This window comes from Trichomycterus rosablanca, chromosome 18 (genome assembly GCF_030014385.1).
Source record: "Trichomycterus rosablanca isolate fTriRos1 chromosome 18, fTriRos1.hap1, whole genome shotgun sequence".
Taxonomy (NCBI): domain Eukaryota; kingdom Metazoa; phylum Chordata; class Actinopteri; order Siluriformes; family Trichomycteridae; genus Trichomycterus; species Trichomycterus rosablanca.
Genome location: NC_086005.1, coordinates 5,538,177 through 5,558,623, shown reverse-complemented (window position 1 = coordinate 5,558,623; position 20,447 = coordinate 5,538,177). Strand labels below are relative to the sequence as shown.

Below are 20,447 nucleotides of genomic sequence, written 5' to 3'. Positions count from 1 at the left end.
TATATATACAGCGCCCTCCACAATTATTGGCACCTGCAAAAAACCTTTAATTCAAGTGCATTTACTCAGTGGGGAAAAAAATCCCACATTAAGAAATAATTCTTTTACATGAAGTCATGTGTGCCACAATTATTGGCACCCCTGATGTTAATACTTTGTACAACCCCCTTTTGCCAACAAGACAGCACTTAATCTTCTCCTATAACATTTCACAAGATGGGAGAATACAGAGAGAGGGATCTTCAACCATTCCTCTTTGCACAATCTCTCTAAATCGTCCAGAGTCCTGGGTCCTCTCCTATGCACTCTCCTCTTCAGCTCACCCCACAGGTTTTCAATTGGGTTGAGGTCTGGGGACTGAGATGGCCATGGGAGGAGCTTGATTTTTTTGTGTAGATTTGGCCACATGTTTAGGGTCATTATCTTGCTAAAAGACCCAGTGATGACCCATCTTCAGCTTTCGGGCAGAGGCCACCAGATTTTGATTTAAAATGTCCTGGTATTTCAAAGAGTTCATGATGCCATGTACCCTAACAAGGTTCCCGGGGCCTTTGGAGGAGAAACAGGCCCACAGCATCACCGATCCTCCCCCATACTTCACAGTAGGCATGAGGTGCTTTTCCGCATACTCATCTTTTGTGTTACGCCAGACCCACTTAGAGTGTTTGTTGCCAAAAAGCTCTATCTTGGTCTCATCTGACCAAAGCACACGGTCCAAGTTGAAGTCCCAGTACATTTACATTTTCAGCATTTAGCAGACGCTTTTATCCAAAGCGACTTACACAATGATCAGAACACGATGAGCAATTGAGAGTTAAGGGCCTTGCTCAGGGACCCAACAGTGGCAACTTGGTGGTGGCGGGGCTCGAACCGGCAACCTTCAGTTTACTAGTCCAGTACCTTAACCACTGAGCTATCACTGGCCCCAGTACCGCTTAGCGAACTCCAGATGTTTACGTTTATGCTTGTAAGTGAGAAAAAGCTTTTTCCGTGCATGCCTCCCAAACAGCTTGTTGGCATGTACTGTAGATAGCGCCTGATGGTTGTTATGGAGACTTTGTGACCATGCTACTCTTTGATGCAATTCTCTAACAGTGAGCTTTGGAGAACTTTTTACTACTCTTACCATCCTCTTCACTGTGCGTGGTGGCAAGAAAAACTTGTGTCCTCGTCCAGGCTTGTTTGCCACTGTTCCAGTTGTTTTAAACTTCTTGATGATTCCTCTGACGGTAGATATGGGCAGGTGTAGGCAAGTGGCTATTTCCTTGTAGCCATTGCCTGACTTATGAAGGTCGACACACATCTGCCTTACTTGAATGGTGTGTTCTCTTGTCTTTCCCATGTTGAAGAGTGGATAAGAGAAATAGGTCACGTCTGTGTCACGTCATATTTATACCCCAGTGAAACAGGAAGTGATGAATTACTAATTAAAGGTTCCTAGATACTGTGATCACAGTAGAACCACAGTAGAAATGACAGAAATGCTTCAATTACATTTATTTTCTAGGAATTGTTAGGGGTGCCAATAATTGTGGAACAGATGATTTTATGAAAAATAATTATTTCTTAGTCAGGGATTTTTTCAGGGATATTGTGAGAACGTTTGCTCATAACATTAGGAGAACTTTCACGTAACGTTAGTAACAGTTGTGGGAACGTTCCCTGTTAGCTGGGTAATCACACACTAGAGCAGATGTATGTGGACAGAAGTACGTTTTCGCCACCTAGAGGAGAAAATAAAGAATTAAAGTTCACAATTTAACTTGTAATTCAAATATTTATTGTAAAATAAACTGTTTTAAAACGTCATCATCTGTTTCTTGAGCCCATCATTGTGACAACTTTGCTGCTAATTACTTTTATGGTGCGCTGTTCTAGTCTTTAAGTAAAATTAAGAAAAAGTATATATATATCGTCTTTGCACATTTCATAGTAAAAAAAAATCCATAATTTATATCATCCTAACAGGTACAGTTTAAATGTGCAAAATTGTAAAAGTTTAATTAAATATGACAAATGTAGCATGTTACTTTCCACCACTAATCACCATAGCTTAAGTTTAGCTATTTGTATCTCTAGTTAACTACAACTAATGTTAAATTATAGCTGAAGTTTTAATAGAAGCCCTGTGGTAAAGCCAAAGTTGTTCAGTTTAAGTGCATGCCCATGTCAAAAAGGCTAGTTTAACAGAAAAAAGTTATTTTTCATTTGTATTGTTTTTATGTGCTCCCAAATATAAATATGACTTCTCCCATATTTAAGGGTCACCACAGGGAATCTGGTTTACATACCAGACTACTGCCCCCCCATCACCCAGTCATACCCTTGGACAAATACTAGGCACAGTTTTTCTGTGGGATGCCCTTCCCTATGCAATCCTTCTATTTTTATCTGTGTGTGGGAGCGGCAGTGAGAGCGCACTAACAAGTCCACCACACAATGGCTAGGCTGTTAGCAGGTTTTCAAGAGGTGAGAGGAAACTAGAGTACATATGCCGACAAGGCTGAGGATTAAACCCGGGACATCAGAAGCCATGTTGCTGTGTGGCCAGCTGGAAAACCTGTTCTAAAGAAATGGATGGTAATGAGACAAAACAAGCGCTACATATTCCCATTGGTCCAACAAAGAGGAGCAAATTCTTCAGGTCAAGACCCAAGTGTGCACCCTGGATATAGGAGACATCTGCCTGAGTCTTCATTTGTTTACCATAGCAATTTCACTCCAATTTACAGTACTGTGTAAAAGTCTTAGGCCACCACTAGGTTTGTTGATTAGTTTTAATGACCATCTGTATTTATTTTTTGGTCTCTTTATTGAGACATAAACAGAAAGTACAGGAAATATGACAAAATGACTTTGACAAAAGTCAGTATTTTGCGGGACCTTCCTGGTTTTCTAAAGTAATCCTTTGGTATATTACATCAAGCTTCTTTTAACACCTCCCAGATTCTCCACTCCAATATGATTTCACTGCATTAGTAATGTGTTTGGAAGCATTATCATGCTGAAAAATAAAATCCATTTAAAATAAAAACCATTCATAATCATGCACTTTCCAGAAAGAATGGCAGGATGAAATAAAATCTGTCTGTTTTCAGAATTCATGATCCCATCAATATCTCCAACACCACTGGAGGAAATGCAGCCCAAACCAGGACAGACCCTCCACCGTATTTCACTGAAGGCCACAAGCACTCATTCTTCCATCTCGCTCCAACCCTTTTTACATACTGTTGATGATTGGATTTGTCATGCCATCCACTCTTCCACTTACCTTTATTCCAGTCTTTGTGAACTTTAGAATATCTTGATCTTTTACATGAATTACCAGTTTATTTTCTATAGGTTCTATTTCATTGGGCCTAAGACAGCCAGGTTTCTGCTGTTGCTGAAGTGTAAGAGAAGGTATTGGATGCACAATTTCTGTATTGTCTGGTTGTATCCTAACAAAGAAATTGATAAATACTGTCATTATCTCTGGTCATTATACCATTGCTAAAACAACAAATCTAATGGTGGCCTAAGACTGTTGAACAGTACTGTACTTTTGCAGCATTAAGCAGCCACTTCTATCCAAAGTGACTGAGTACAAAGCAAGCATTTTTTTTTACTTTGTTGTTGTGATTGCAGGTTTAAACCTACTGTTTAAGTGGCAGCCAACACCCAAACCAACCATGAGTGAGAATGTAATGTGTGTCTGATTTTGCCCAGTAATAATACATTCCAGAGTTATTTTACCCTGTTCCCAAAATTATGCAAAAGTAAAATATTCTGTGATCTTTGGCATTTTGAATAGAATGATGTGACTAAAAGTTGGTCTTATACATATTAGCAAGCTTCCAATGAATTAAACTCTTTGCCAAGTGACATTTTGGGATCTTTGTGTTAGTTTCATTACAATTATTCTATTCAAGTTCCACAGAGGACAATAAACCATACATATGTGCATAATATACAGAGACTGCAATCAGATCTGGCTCTATATATTTGGCTCTGCTAAATAATTTATGAGCTTGTAAAAACTCTTTTCTACATCAGAATCATTACTTGTAATTTACTCACATACTCATGTTTAGCAGGAGGACATTTCTCCACAAAGTGAAAGCTGCTAACACTCTAGTAGTGCTTTATATTAATGACGCTTGGTGGTTTTGTAATGTTAAAAAACATTATTCTTGGGAACGGATGTCACGGTGTGGTTAGTACAAATTTGCCATATTGGCCGCAAGTGTTGAAAGGTTTGCATCTGATTTCACACTGTGTTTGGATGCCTTTTGTTTTCCTTGTTTGTTTTCCTTCTCAAATTACTAAAAAAGTCACCACAGAAAACAGTAAACTATTTAAACGTAATAGATGTCTTTCCCTTCATCTTTGTTAATTTATTATATAATTATCTTCAGTGAAAATAATAAAAAACATTTGGGTTTTGTAAAAGTATGATTAGTAATTTAAAATGTTTTAGATACAATCATATACACATGGTTAAATGTAAATTGTGGTCTAGTTTACTGTAGATTTGTAGCTTGTGTTGCTCATTCCTTGGACAGTCTGTAAACTCAAATAAAAAAAAACACCTGAAGACTTTTTTGCATGGAAGTCACAAGTGCGACTATGACTTTTGACTACATAACAATCATTTACAAAAATACCATTTTATGATGGTCTATGGAACACGTTTGGGCTTGTTTAACGGTTTGGTGCAGATAACTGGTGAGTGTTGCTGGTGATATGGTGACCAGCCAGGTCTGGGGTCACAGTACAAAGACCAATCAGTGGGCAGTTGAAATAATCACCAGAATATTTTATTTTAATTCTGATTAGGATTCAATTCAGGTTCATTTAGATCTCAGAATGGTAGGGCTAGCCGGGTATACCCAGTTAGGTTGGCATGGTGGCTCAGGGGGTAGCACTGTCGCCTCACAGCAAGAAGGTCCTTGGTTTGATCCCCAGGTGGTTTTAGTTTGCATGTTCTCCACGTGTCTGGGTGGGCTTTCTTTGGGAGCTCCGGTTTCCTCCTACAGTCCAAAGACGTGCAAGTGAGGTGAACTGGGGATACAAAATTGTCCATGACTGTGTTTGATATCAAACTTGTGAAGAATGATGAATCTTGTGACATGTATGTAACCAAAGTGTGTAAAACATGACGGTAAACTCCTAATAAATAAATAGTATACCCAGTTAGCCAAAGCTTGCTCTCAGGACAGGCATGTTTGTGTGTTTTGTGGAGTGTTGTTTGGAAGGAAACACTGAAGAGTATTTATTTGGATTAGCTATGTGCTAAAAACGCGTTCTTTACCTCTCGATTCATTTGTGGAGAAGAATCGATTCTTTGATCGTTTGACTTAAGAGAGTCGTTTGTGCTGATTCAGTGAGTCGCTGATGGCTGATATAATCCGGGGCTTGTTTTCAGTCGGGTGGACATGATCGCGGCGGTTCGGTAGCGGTTCGGAAACTGTTGGCTGGATCTGCGTGTGATATTAGATTTTATTTCTGCGTTTGCATTTCTATTCTAAGTGTTTCTGTTGAGCTGAGTGAATTAAACATGGCTTTACGGAAGATTTTTCGTGCTGTGATTATGGGTCCTCCGGGTTCGGGGAAGGGAACCGTGTCCTCTCGGATCAGAGAAAGTTTCGGACTGCAGCATCTCTCCAGCGGGGACATGCTCCGGGCTAACATCGAGGCTAAAAGCGGTAAGAAATCCGCAAATCAGCAGATAAAATCAACAGTGTTCCTGCATGTGCATTTCACTTGGTGTGCATTAGCAGGGGATTAAAGGAAAATGCGCCGGATGACGCGTTTGGTGTTTGTGCGTAATAATTAAAGCTGCAGTGTGTCACTTCTGCGCTTGGAGGGATTTGGGGACCTCTGTGGTGGCAGCTCGGTTGCGCAGCTGGAAGAGTGGGTGCTGCACAGCACCTGAGCACCTGGGTTCGATCTGCACTTTCAGTCACTGTGATACGCATGGCTGTTCTTAGGAAACATGCAAAAGGTGGATTGGCTGCTCTAAATTGCACCTAGCGGGACGGTGGCTCAGTGGGTAGCACTGTCCTTTCTGTGTGGAGTTTGCATGTTCTCCCCGTGTCTGTGTGGGTTTCCTCCGGGAGCTTCGATTTCCTCCTACAGTCCAAAGACATGCAAGTGAGGTGAACTGGGGATACAAAATTGTCCATGACTGTGTTTGACATCAAACTTGTGAACTGATGAATCTTGTGTAACGAATAACTACCTGTCCTGTCAAACATGACGTTGAAATCCTAATAAGTAAGTAAGTAAGTAAGTTGTAGCCTAGTGGTTAAGGTACTGGACTAGTGATCCAAAGGTCGCTAGTTCAAGCCCCACCACTGCCAGGTTGCCACTCTTGGGCCCTTGAGCAAGGCCCTTTTTATGGATAAAAGCATCTGCTAAATGCTGAAAATGGAAATGGGAAAATGGAAATAATAAATAATAATAAATTGCCCTTAGCTCCAAGCAAACAAGTGAGTAAGGGGACGTGTAAGTGTTTAATACTGTGTGGTGGACTGGAACCCTGTCCTACCTTGCATGACCACCACAATTCAAATCAGGATAATGCAAGTATTGAAAATACAATTATGATGAACGGCCTTTTCTGGCAAATACGTTCATGCAGATAACTCACATTAAAACATTTTGCAACATTAGTTTTGCGGCAGAAACCTGGTTGAAAGAAGCAACACACACTCAAATAATAGTTAACTAGTGCCTACGGTTGGGGTGACTTGCTTTAATGACCTTTTGTCATGATGTGTTTCATCAGTAATTTTCTTGATGAGATTCCCACTGACTGAGTAGATCAATCACACTGCAGTTTAGTTTCATCACCAATCAATAACTGATCAAACACTCTGAAACATTCTAATCATTCCTAAAGATCTTGATCAATCAGACATGCACCATTAAAGGATCAAAGCTCATTTTTAATATGATAGGAGACGCAGATATTAGCTCCTTCTTCGGAGGAAAGTTACTACTGACATGTTAAAACATGTGCAATACGGTACATACAGGTACGATCAGCATGCATGCCTTTATTAAGAAGGTGGTTAAAACACTTGCTGAGCACTTTATTAGGTATACCAAGCTTGTACATACATTCATAAATTATTTTCAATCAACCAACATTTATTTAAAACACTGAAATACATTGAAGAAGAGACATTTACACTATAGCTGAGTATAAGCTAGACCTAACATACAGATGAATGTTGTGGGTATACACTCACTGACAGTAGCTCATTTTTCCTCTATATGTTTTGTCATTCAGTACCCCATTCGTAAATTAAAAGAAACGCCATAGGACCACCACTGACCAAATGATGTTTGGATGGTGGACTTTTATCAGCACTGCAATGACACTTATGATGATGACTTGGTTGTGTGTTGTGTACTTTGTGTATTAGGTGCAGCAGTGTTGCTGGGATTTTTAAACACTTCAGTCTCAATTCTGGGTGGAGAATAGTTCTTCAATCAACCAAGAAAGTGTCCTCTGATAAAAGACTAGAGAACAATGAACATATTGTGCATGAAAATACACTATATGGACAAAAGTATTGGGATACTCGCTGTAATGTTTGAATTCATATGTTTCAGCCACAACGATTGCTAACAGCTGTAATAAAGCAATTATATATAGGAAATTAGGAAATTACATGCTTTAAACTTTAAACAACAATACAGGGGCACAGTCATGCCTTTCCTGTTCTAGTGTGACCCTGAACAAAGCAAGGTCTATAAAGAAAAGCTCAATTTAAAGAAACTCCAGTGACCTGCCTGAGCCCTGACCTCAGCCCCACTGAACAACTTTGGAATAATCTGGAATTTCAATTAAGGCTTTTTTGGCTGACATCAGTGCCCAGCCATGCACATGCTCTTTTGACTGAATGGGCACAAATTCCTACAAACATACAAAAACATACAATGTCTTGTGAGAAGCCTTCTCAGATAAGTGGCTGTTGTTACAGCTGAAAAGATCACACAGAGGTCACTTTGGTCAGTTGTCCAAATACTTTTAACCATATAGTGTACATAGTAACATCTGGTCAGTGTGATTGATAAATAGGGTACAAGAAAGTGACAAAGTGTACAGAGCAACAGAAGAGAGCAGTTGTATCCTAGTGGTTAAGGTACTGGACTAGTAATTGAAAGATTGCTGGTTCAAGCCTCACCACTGCCAGGTTGCCACTGTTGGGCTCTTGAGCAAGGGCCTTAACCCTCTGTTGCTTGGGCAATATATACTGTGACAGTACTGAAAGTCGTTTTGGATAAAAGTGCCTGCTAAATGCTGTAAATGTAAATGTAGAAGAGCTACAGTTCATAATTATATAGCCACAATGTTTATCTTTAAGATAGGTGGAGATTATCAAACATCAATGACTGCACGTACCACATAGGTATACCTAATCAAGTGCTCAGTAAAAGTATATTCTTATTTCTACATTTCTGTGTTTATATAAAGAGGAACAAAAACTTGAATTATTCTAATGCCACTGTAAAACAAGTCAATCTTCTGACTGAAGGCTGTGAGAATAACCTTCAGTCAAGGATATCTGCTGGTTTGGAACTGCTGTGCCAGATAATAGATGATTAACCCGCTACTGTCACCTTTAAGATTCCCTGCATATGCTTCTCCATACCTGACCAATGCTAGAGCCCACATGTCCTTGGTAACATTGGTTAAAATAAGTGCATTTAACATGACCTATTTCACTGTAAGAACAGGTGAAAAGAAAACATGAAAGGTCAGAGAAAAACAACAAAATGTTTGTAAGTGCTTTAAGGCTTAGATTGTTTTTTTTATTTCATTTCCTTATTTCCATCGGCCGCTTTACCCTGGTCAGACAGGAATACTCTGCTACCTGCTACTTAAACCTACCAGTTTTGTCATATGTGAGATGTAATGGCTCTTGGGTCTTTCATGTGTGGAAGTTTGTATGCTGGTAAAATGCATGCTGATTGAAGCCATCCTCTATAAATAACACAAAGCTGGGTCATGCTGGGCAGTGGATTGGCTCTTGTCAGGGGTGTGTTATTGCATTGCACCTAGTGGTTCCGGTTATACCTGACCCACTGTGGCCCTGACCAAAATGTAGAAAATAAATAAAACTGAATTTACTGTTAGACTGTCAGTATCAGTTCAGATCTGATTATCTAAATCCTCAACTCCAATGTGGATTAATGTTTTTAGTGCAATTTAAATTCAGTGCATTAATGGTGAAAATAAGAGGGTTGAAGTGTTAATACACCATGAAGTAGGAAAGTAAATCCAGCCTAATTTGATTAATTACAAAAGAACAACAGATTTGTATTTTTATTAATACAGTGCGATGCTTTCTCTAGCGTCTGGAATGATCTGGGCAGTTTTGTTACTCAGTGTTTACCCTGTATGAACTGCTAAGTGACTAAATCAGTAAGGAGTCAGTTTGATGGTTATTGCTTTACTATTGATTCAGATAATCAGAAGCGTTAAACATTTTACAAAAGCATGTAGAAGAGCATCAGTTTGTGTAATTACCCGGTATTTCATCACTCAGTGTGGAGCTGATAATGTTTCTCTCTGCTCTGTACAGAACTGGGTCTGCTAATGAAGTCGTGTATAGATCAGGGTCAGCTGGTACCCGATGACGTCATCTCTCGCCTCATCCTGGCCAGCCTCAGGGAGATGGATCACAGCAGCTGGCTCTTGGATGGTACAACTCTTCTATAGTTAAATCTTAAAGCTTATGAAGTTTTTAAGGCTTAAGCATTTAAAAAGCTCAGGACTGGTACACAGCAGCTTTGGAGGTTAAAGCGTAATGGTCAAAATGGTTTTTAAGATTAGGGTCATGGTACAACTCAGTAACTGTGAGTTTATCAGCAGTTACCTTAATTAACTGTATACCCCCAGTGTTGTTTTAATAATTATAATGAAATAACAATTATTATTGATATAATATCATAATTGAAGTGATGTATTATAGTACAAGTATTAGTAAATGTTAAGCAGTAGCATCCATACACTACTATAAAGTGTAGCATTTAGTGCTATGATAGTGCATTATCATGTAGTAGTAGTAGTGGTAGTATAATGGTTTATTAATAGTATTGTATTGGTATTGTCATTTACTAGTAATGGCATATTAGTATAGTAATTAGTACATTGCTGTACTATCCTAGTGGAATAGCAGGTGTGATATAGTGATGATTCAGCAGTAGCGCAGTAGTAGCAGTAGTTTAATAGTGTGGTAGATTAGTGTTAGCATAGTAGTTGTGCTATAAGAGTAATGCGGTAGAAAAGTGGTTGTATAACATTATTAGTAATGTAAATGAAGTGGTTCATTTAATTGTCATCAATTTACCACTTTTTCCTGGTCATGGTCACATCATATCCGGTTCCACCAGAAATACTGGGCTCAAGGCAAGAATACCCTGGGCAGGGTGCCAATTTATCCTCCTCTCAGTCCTATGTAGATGCCAGGCCAGCAGAGAGCACCCCATCCAGGGCTCGAATCCTGTGGGCTAGCGTAATAGACTGACATATTGTGGTTTAGAATGTGGTTTAGACACTGTCTTTGCACCTTGCACTTGGTCACTTTATTATGCTGCTACTCAGTTCTACTACCCATGCTTATAAGTTAAATGCACTCTTATTGTTCATGTTGCTGCTACATTTCTACATTTCTACATTTTTACATTTCTACATTTTTACATTTCTACATTTTTACATTGCTACATTTACTTCTACTTTTTATATTTGTAAATATTTTTCATACTATGATTATTCTTTTGTATTGTATATGACAATGACAATAAACCCTCCTTGATCCTTGATCCTTAGAATATACAGTGTATCACAAAAGTGAGTACACCCCTCACATTTCTGCAGATATTTAAGTATATCTTTTCATGGGACAACACTGACAAAATGACACTTTGACACAATGAAAAGTAGTCTGTGTGCAGCTTATATAACAGTGTAAATTTATTCTTCCCTCAAAATAACTCAATATACAGCCATTAATGTCTAAACCACCGGCAACAAAAGTGAGTACACCCCTTAGTGAAAGTTCCTGAAGTGTCAATATTTTGTGTGGCCACCATTATTTCCCAGAACTGCCTTAACTCTCCTGGGCATGGAGTTTACCAGAGCTTCACAGGTTGCCACTGGAATGCTTTTCCACTCCTCCATGACGACATCACGGAGCTGGCGGATATTCGAGACTTTGCGCTCCTCCACCTTCCGCTTGAGGATGCCCCAAAGATGTTCTATTGGTTTTAGGTCTGGAGACATGCTTGGCCAGTCCATCACCTTTACCCTCAGCCTCTTCAATAAAGCAGTGGTCGTCTTAGAGGTGTGTTTGGGGTCATTATCATGCTGGAACACTGCCCTGCGACCCAGTTTCCGGAGGGAGGGGATCATGCTCTGCTTCAGTATTTCACAGTGCATATTGGAGTTCATGTGTCCCTCAATGAAATGTAACTCCCCAACACCTGCTGCACTCATGCAGCCCCAGACCATGGCATTCCCACCACCATGCTTGACTGTAGGCATGACACACTTATCTTTGTACTCCTCACCTGATTGCCGCCACACATGCTTGAGACCATCTGAACCAAACAAATTAATCTTGGTCTCATCAGACCATAGGACATGGTTCCAGTAATCCATGTCCTTTGTTGACATGTCTTCAGCAAACTGTTTGCGGGCTTTCTTGTGTAGAGACTTCAGAAGAGGCTTCCTTCTGGGGTGACAGCCATGCAGACCAATTTGATGTAGTGTGCGGCGTATGGTCTGAGCACTGACAGGCTGACCCCCCACCTTTTCAATCTCTGCAGCAATGCTGACAGCACTCCTGCGCCTATCTTTCAAAGACAGCAGTTGGATGTGACGCTGAGCACGTGCACTCAGCTTCTTTGGACGACCAACGCGAGGTCTGTTCTGAGTGGACCCTGCTCTTTTAAAATGCTGGATGATCTTGGCCACTGTGCTGCAGCTCAGTTTCAGGGTGTTGGCAATCTTCTTGTAGCCTTGGCCATCCTTCATGTAGCGCAACAATTCGTCTTTTAAGATCCTCAGAGAGTTCTTTGCCATGAGGTGCCATGTTGGAACTTTCAGTGACCAGTATGAGAGAGTGTGAGAGCTGTACTACTAAATTGAACACACCTGCTCCCTATGCACACCTGAGACCTAGTAACACTAACAAATCACATGACATTTTGGAGGGAAAATGACAAGCAGTGCTCAATTTGGACATTTAGGGGTGTAGTCTCTTAGGGGTGTACTCACTTTTGTTGCCAGGGGTTTAGACATTAATGGCTGTATTTTGAGTTATTTTGAGGGAAGAATAAATTTACACTGTTATATAAGCTGCACACAGACTACTTTTCATTGTGTCAAAGTGTCATTTTGTCAGTGTTGTCCCATGAAAAGATATACTTAAATATCTGCAGAAATGTGAGGGGTGTACTCACTTTTGTGATACACTGTATATATAGTGGTTTAGAATATATATATATATATATATATATATATATATATATATATATATATATGCCACACTACTACTAAACACACTACTACTAAACACTATATATACAGTATGTATAGGAAGCCGGTAATGAGAGCACAGTGATGGGGTGACGTGGCAGCGCTTGGGTTGAATGAAAACCAGGCGTGCAGCTGCATCAGTTGCATTTTAATGTGTAGTAGAGATTGCATTGTCATCCAGTCAAGTGGGAGTATAATATATTTGCATATATAGATATGCAAATATAGATATTGTGGATATTGTGATTACTGACTTGAGCAACAGTAGCACTAGTTTTATAAGTAGGTGCATTAGGAGTAGTGGTAGTTGTTGTAGTGGTAGCAGACAGTAAAATAGTGTCATAGTAGCAGTATAACAAAGGTAGTAATCATAATGTGGTCATAAGAGTATAATAGCAGCTGTGTTATAACTAGGGCTCAACTAAATTCACAGAAAAGCAAAAAGCCAAATTTCAGTTATTAAATAACACTTATAAATTAAATGATATAATAAATAGAAGCTACAATACACAGCATAGCCTACATTAATAGTTGAATGTAAACCTAGAACATTCAGTGACATCTGAAAGACGAAAATTCTTGTCCGTGTTTTGACACCCTCCCTCCCTGCGTCCACAGAATTGGTTGGGAGTTTTTAGCTGCTTTAGACATTTTGACTATGGGATTGCTAACTGAATTGCCGTAGGATTGCTAGAACTGCCTCATAGTGCAGACTAACAAGTAAACATGAGGCACTTGGACGCAACACGATTGAAAACCGTTAAATCGCTAAACACAAACTTTACATTTTGAATTTCAGAGCAAATTGCATATTACATGGGTAAAGGCTTGTTTCATGGTCTGTGAATTAGGTAGGGCCTTAATTATAATCTAAAACAGTGGTAGTATGAGTATCATTAGTGGTGGCAGCAGCTGCACTATAAGAACGTAACAATCTTACTGTAGTGGTAGTAGAGTAAAAGTTTAGAAAATATTTTGCTGTATTTGATGTCATGTTTTTGTGTATGTTCACCAGAAGGATGTTATTTGATCCTCCATAGTGAGTTTACCGGAGTAGAAAATAGGCTTTGAGTAATGAATAGTGACTATAGTGAGTGTTCTACAATGAAGATTCTGTCCTCTATTGTAACTCGGTCTGAGAAACCTGGCAGGCTTGTATTGGATCTAAGAGGGGAGCGTAACCACGAGTAACCACTCATTTACCCCGGTCTGTTGGCAGGTTTCCCACGGACGGTGTCTCAGGCAGAGAGTTTGGACTCTGAATTCACAGTGGACACAGTCGTCAACCTGGACGTGCCATTCCAGACCATTAAAGAGCGGCTCACTTCGCGCTGGGTGCACCTGCCGAGCGGGCGTGTCTACAACATAGACTTCAACCCCCCCAAGATTCCTGTGAGTGATTTTGGGTGATTTTATCAACATTCATCTGTGATTTAAATGAGGTCTTAAGGGCGAAGTCAGAGTGAATGATTGCTATCAGGGGTTTCAGGAGTTTTAAATAATTGGGAGAGTTTTACTGGCTGTAATTGAATGTACACATGCCGTTTTTAATGGAGAGTGTGGTGCAGTTTAGTACTGTTTTGATTCTGGTAGCTGATGATTGATTTTAATTCAGAGTGGAGCTGCAGAGTTCACAAACGCCACCACCACACCACCCCCACACACCCACTTTATGGAGGGAGAGTGCTGGCTTAGTAGTATTTAAACTCCCACAGTGTGCAGGAACCAGTTTCATTAACATGTTTACTCAGGTGTTATGTTAGTTGATGTACCTTGTTTACAGATGTACCCCCTCTCTGCAGAGCAAATCTTGCCCAAACAAGAAAGTTTAACACATTAATATCATTTAAATTATTCATTCATTTAGTTTAATCACCAGTTTACCCTGGTCAGGACAAAGACATGTCCAGTTCTGGGAAACAATCCATCACAGGGCTTCGTCTCGCCCCCATTTTCTGTGTCATATCTGTGTGGCTGGCTGAAAGCACCGCTAAGATTCAAACATGGGTCTCATCAGTAGTGGGCTAGCATAATAGACTGCTGCTACACCCTAGCCCTTCATCTTTTCAATTATGACATACAACACTATTACACTTTCATAGACATTAAAATCCTAAATGTAGAAACATGAATGTATATCACCTGGATTAATGCTCTGCACCTAATAAGGTGCAGCGACTGCTGATTATAGGAATCAGCACTGTTATAAATCTGCGATCCATGTCTCCTGCTGGTCCATAATGGCATGGCAGGTGGGCAAAATACTGTAATCCACCCCCCCTTGACAGTCTATACAACAGAGCTCATTACAAGTATTTATGAAAGTACTGTGAAACTGAGTAGAATTATCAATGCAGCACAAAAAGTGTGAGCCTCTGGTATAAAATCTACATGCTACAGGTGTGTGCATGCTGTCCGGGGGTTTGTGTTGTGTCAGGGTTTCCTGCAGCTAGTCTGGAGGAACTCATGCAGTGTGAAAGAGTGTTTGTACTGCGGTCACGAGTGCAGACGAGGCTACAGGATAAGGGAAAAGAAAAAGGAAGGTCACGTCTTTGAGAAACTCCTTCTGTCCTTATATGGCTGTGTTTACTTTGCTGAGAGATCAGGGTTTGCTTCACTTCCTGGTACAGCAGCGTTTAAGAATAATGCTGCTCTTCTAATGCAGAATCAGTCTCTCTTATACAGTGACGGCAGCATTAAAACAGACCTCAGAACCTACTGAATGTTTAGCTACATCAAAATCAGCCGGCGAAATCAACTTAAGAGAAAATACTCATATTTCATTCAGTATGCTTTAGTAGTTCGCTTTCTAAAACTCTGGGCTCTTGGAAGGCCAGCAGTCTGATTCACTAGATCACCACCGTTGAGAAATTCAGCTCTTGAGTTTGAATCGAACTGGCCAGGTGTCCAACAGATACTTGGTCAAGGTGTTTGCACACGAGATGGATGATTCACGGTCAGCAGCATGTGACTCTTGACTGAATTGATCAGCGCAGGGGGCAGTGTAGCATCGGAGGCATTACATTTACACGTTACATTCGGGAAACTGATCATGACGTATTTTGAGGATTCAGTTATTTGGGTTAGAAAGGGGTAAATTACACTACTTGACTCAGGAGAGGTGATGTAGTGGTGGAGGCAGTTATAATCAGGAAACTGGACATGAGTAGATTGAGAAGAAAAAAGGAAAAAAATGGCAAATGGAATTTAAAAAAAAATCTTTTATTTTGGTGGTTTCTTTCTTCTTGTATTTCTTACAAAGCAAAATCTACCTATGGAGTCCATTTTATTCCCTTCTTTCTTTACTCATTCATTCATTCTTTCGTTTATGTTGTTTTGTTCTATTTTTAGTTTTTTTTTTTTCATTAATTCTTTCTTGCTTTCTTTATATTTTTTCTTTCTTTTTCTTTATTCATTAATTTTTTCTTTCTTGTTTTTATTCTTTCTTTATTAATTTGTTCGTTCTTTCTTGGGTTATTTTCATTCTTTCTTTATTTGTTCATTCTTTCTTGTTTGCTTTTTTATTCTTTCTGTCTTTCTATCTTTTTCATGATACATTTACAATTTTTAAATCAAATTGCTTATTGTGATATTATTAATGATTATTGTTGTAATTTTGTCGGGTATTTTGTGGCTTCTTGTTGCTGGTAGTGTCGAGGAATCGGTTGTTCAGGTTTTTTTTAGTTAAAGAAAGATCAGTTCACACAGCCCGAGTTCTGTTTGGGCGGAGTACATTTCACCACACTGTTTGGACTTGACTCCGTGAGAGGGCGTGTACGCGTCCGATATGAAATGATAAGAAACAATCCAGCTGTGCAGAAGTACAGAAGTATTTCTCACTGTAACTGTAACAGAAGTAAAAAGTGCTGTGAATGTTATTTACATCAGAATGAACAAAATGTAAAAGTACACGTGTTAATATTAACAAGTACACATTTTTGAAAAAGACTTAAAGAATTAACAGTATGCTAAATGTAATCAGTAACTTTATGATGCTGTACTTTGGCCGGGGGTAATTAATGATGTTGATTAGAGTACTGTGGCTTCTGAGCATGCTCAGTGTGTTCTGTTGTGTGCACTACAGGGTCTTGATGATATCACAGGTGAACCGTTGACCCAGCGGGACGATGACATGCCTGAGACGGTGACCCGCAGACTGAAGGCTTATGAAAACCAGACTGAACCAGTCCTGGAGTATTACAGGTACATGATACAGTGTGAAAACTGGGGTTGTATTGACAAAAAAACTAATCAAGCTCCTCACTGGCCAACATATCTCATTTGCTCTCCTACAAATAATGCATTTTAACCCTAAAAGCAGCTGCAACAACACTTCATTTATGCACAGTGTTTGAAATGGGCACACAGTACTGGCACTTCTACATTTCACTCTCTTACCAGCCTTCACTGCCCTGACAAGCTAATTACTTTCCCTGCTGGCCAGTAGTGTAATAACTTTTTATCATATTAACTTTACAGCTATCTTGTAATATATTTTTTACACACCTGACAGTCAGTTGGAAACCAGCTGTTTCCTTTATCATGGTATATACAGTGTATCACAAAAGTAAGTACACCCCTCACATTTCTGCAAATATTTCATTATATCTTTTCATGGGACAACACTATAGAAATAAAACTTGGATATAACTTAGAGTAGTCAGTGTACAACTTGTATAGCAGTGTAGATTTACTGTCTTCTGAAAATAACTCAACACACAGCCATTAATGTCTAAATAGCTGGCAACATAAGTGAGTACACCCCACAGTGAACATGTCCAAATTGTGCCCAAATGTGTCGTTGTCCCTCCCTGGTGTCATGTGTCAAGGTCCCAGGTGTAAATGGGGAGCAGGGCTGTTAAATTTGGTGTTTTGGGTACAATTCTCTCATACTGGCCACTGGATATTCAACATGGCACCTCATGGCAAAGAACTCTCTGAGGATGTGAGAAATAGAATTGTTGCTCTCCACAAAGATGGCCTGGGCTATAAGAAGATTGCTAACACCCTAAAACTGAGCTACAGCATGGTGGCCAAGGTCATTCAGCGGTTTTCCAGGACAGGTTCCACTCGGAACAGGCTTCGCCAGGGTCGACCAAAGAAGTTGAGTCCACGTGTTCGGCGTCATATCCAGAGGTTGGCTTTAAAAAATAGACACATGAGTGCTGCCAGCATTGCTGCAGAGGTTGAAGACGTGGGAGGTCAGCCTGTCAGTGCTCAGACCATACGCCGCACACTGCATCAACTCGGTCTGCATGGTCGTCATCCCAGAAGGAAGCTGACGCACAAGAAAGCCCGCAAACAGTTTGCTGAAGACAAGCAGTCCAAGAACATGGATTACTGGAATGCCCTGTGGTCTGACGAGACCAAGATAAACTTGTTTGGCTCAGATGGTGTCCAGCATGTGTGGCGGCGCCCTGGTGAGAAGTACCAAGACAACTGTATCTTGCCTACAGTCAAGCATGGTGGTGGTAGCATCATGGTCTTGGGCTGCATGAGTGTTGCTGGCACTGGGGAGCTGCAGTTCATTGAGGGAAACATGAATTTCAACATGTACTGTGACATTCTGAAACAGAGCATGATCCCCTCCCTTCGAAAACTGGGCCTCATGGCAGTTTTCCAACAAGATAATGACCCCAAACACAACCTCCAAGATGACAACTGCCTTGCTGAGGAAGCTGAAGGTAAAGGTGATGGACTAAACCCAATTGAGCACCTGTGGCGCATCCTCAAGTGGAAGGTGGAGGAGTTCAAGGTGTCTAACATCCACCAGCTCCGTGATGTCATCATGGAGGAGTGGAAGAGGATTCCAGTAGCAACCTCTGCAGCTCTGGTGAATTCCATGCCCAGGAGGGTTAAGGCAGTGCTGGATAATAATGGTGGTCACACAAAATATTGACACTTTGGGCACAATTTGGACATGTTCACTGTGGGGTGTACTCACTTATGTTGCCAGCCATTTAGACATTAATGGCTGTGTGTTGAGTTATTTTCAGAAGACAGTAAATCTACACTGCTATACAAGTTGTACACTGACTAATCTAAGTTATATCCAAGTTTCATGTCTATAGTGTTGTCCAATGAAAAGATATAATGAAATATTTGCAGAAATGTGAGGGGTGTACTCACTTTTGTGATACACTGTACATACAATATTAGATTGTTTAATAATCATTCTATTCTGTTGTTCTGTTAAATGAACAGGAGTAAAGGAGTGCTGGCGACGTTTACTGGGACCGAAACCAACAAGATCTGGCCTCACGTTCACACCTTCCTCTCCAAGAAAATGACACAGAGCCGGAAGATCAGAGGACATGTTTAATCACAGCACGTCACCTCGACTCTCCGAGCCCTAAAAACCGCCAGTGTGGTTTGACCATAAAAACAGACTTACATGACGTCCAACACTCAACGTACTGTTCACTGGAGGAGACGAATGTACAAACTCATGAATGGACAGGACCCTATCCCAGGAGTCTGGTCCTACATACGGATGTCTTTACAGTATTGAGAAAAGTGTAAGGCTGATCTTTTATTAGTATTGGGCTCCTGATGCAAATGTTTCCTGCTTCTCTAAATACCCAAGGGATTTGATTTTAATTGTATTTTTTTTAGGAATTACAGTATTGTGAATCACATAATAGTCTTAATTGAGAACAATGATGCTGCAGGTTTGCATTTCCAGCTTCACTCACTTCACTGCATTGCCTTAACATTTCCAGCTGTTGTGGATTAAATGTGGACTTCAGGTCTTTAAAGTAGTTATGTTTTTAGTCAGGTTCTGTAGATTAAATTTTAGCTTGCATTGATGCATTTTAGTTAATTTGTTTTTAAGGTTTTTTTTTCATTTTAGTCACTTTTTTCCCACCTTGCATTTAAATTGCATTGGTGTGAGTTTTTTTTTTAGTCTTAAAGCACAATTTTTGCACCTTTTTATTATTGTTAATGAATGCAACGCTAATGATCATTTAAAAACAGTGCATGTGGAGGTCTGAATGTTCATGTCTTAAGTTTGAGACGCTATGACAGTTCGTAACACTGCTGACTAAACAAACATTTCAATACATTTTAATTTTGTTTAAGTACCGACTGACCCTTGTATTTCCATTTTTATTAAGGTATTGTGTTTAATTAACACTCCTTACCAAGAAAGTAGCCTTAATTCTTATAACTGTTGCTGTGTTATATGTACCAACGCCAATGTGATCATTTTTGATGATGTCTATTTGTCTAAATCAAGTTTCAGTTTATACTGTGAATGATTATAAACATTTGTAAATGAAGGTATTATGAAAACAAAATGCAGATTATTTCTAATACTATATAATTTTATATTAAACGTTTACGAAGATCATTAACATGTGTAACCTTGTTATTGCTTGTTATTTTATAACTTATTTATTTATTAGGATTGTAATGTCATGTTTTACACTTTGGTTACATTAATGACAGAAGCGATAGTTACTCGTTACACAAGATTCATCAGTTCACAAGTTTAATGTCAAACAGTCATGAACAAATTTGTTTCTCTAATTCACCTCACTGGCATGTCTTTGGACTGTGGGAGGAAACCCACGCAGACACATGTAGAACATGCAAACTCCACACAGAAAGGACCCAGACCGCACCACCTGGGGATCGAACCTAGGACCCTCTTGCTACCCACTGAGCCAAAGTAATAATAAAACTAGTGTGGATTACATATGAAAGAACTTTTATAGTGCTAGCTAACATGCAATCTTTAGAGTTTCTGCTTATACAAATGTGCATTTTAATGCCTTTATTTTGAAAGTGTCAGAAACTCTGTATCAAAAGGACAGAATTATGTTTGTAGGAATCTAACAGCTCTTCAAACATTTAAAAATATGGTGGTGTGTTGTTCTGGTATAACATGTTTATACTGTTT

General features: G+C 39.7%; 1 protein-coding gene across 1 annotated transcript; it reads left to right on the top strand.

Moving 5' to 3' along the window:
- Positions 1 to 5,425: 5,425 nt before the first annotated feature.
- Positions 5,426 to 19,348, top strand: ak3 (adenylate kinase 3). The gene is made up of 5 exons (XM_063014151.1): positions 5,426 to 5,690; positions 9,585 to 9,704; positions 13,761 to 13,933; positions 16,626 to 16,744; positions 18,746 to 19,348. The coding sequence occupies exons 1-5, from the start codon at positions 5,543 to 5,545 to the stop codon at positions 18,861 to 18,863; spliced, it is 678 nt and encodes a 225-aa protein (XP_062870221.1). The 5' UTR covers positions 5,426 to 5,542; the 3' UTR covers positions 18,864 to 19,348.
- The last annotated feature ends 1,099 nt before the right edge of the window (positions 19,349 to 20,447 follow it).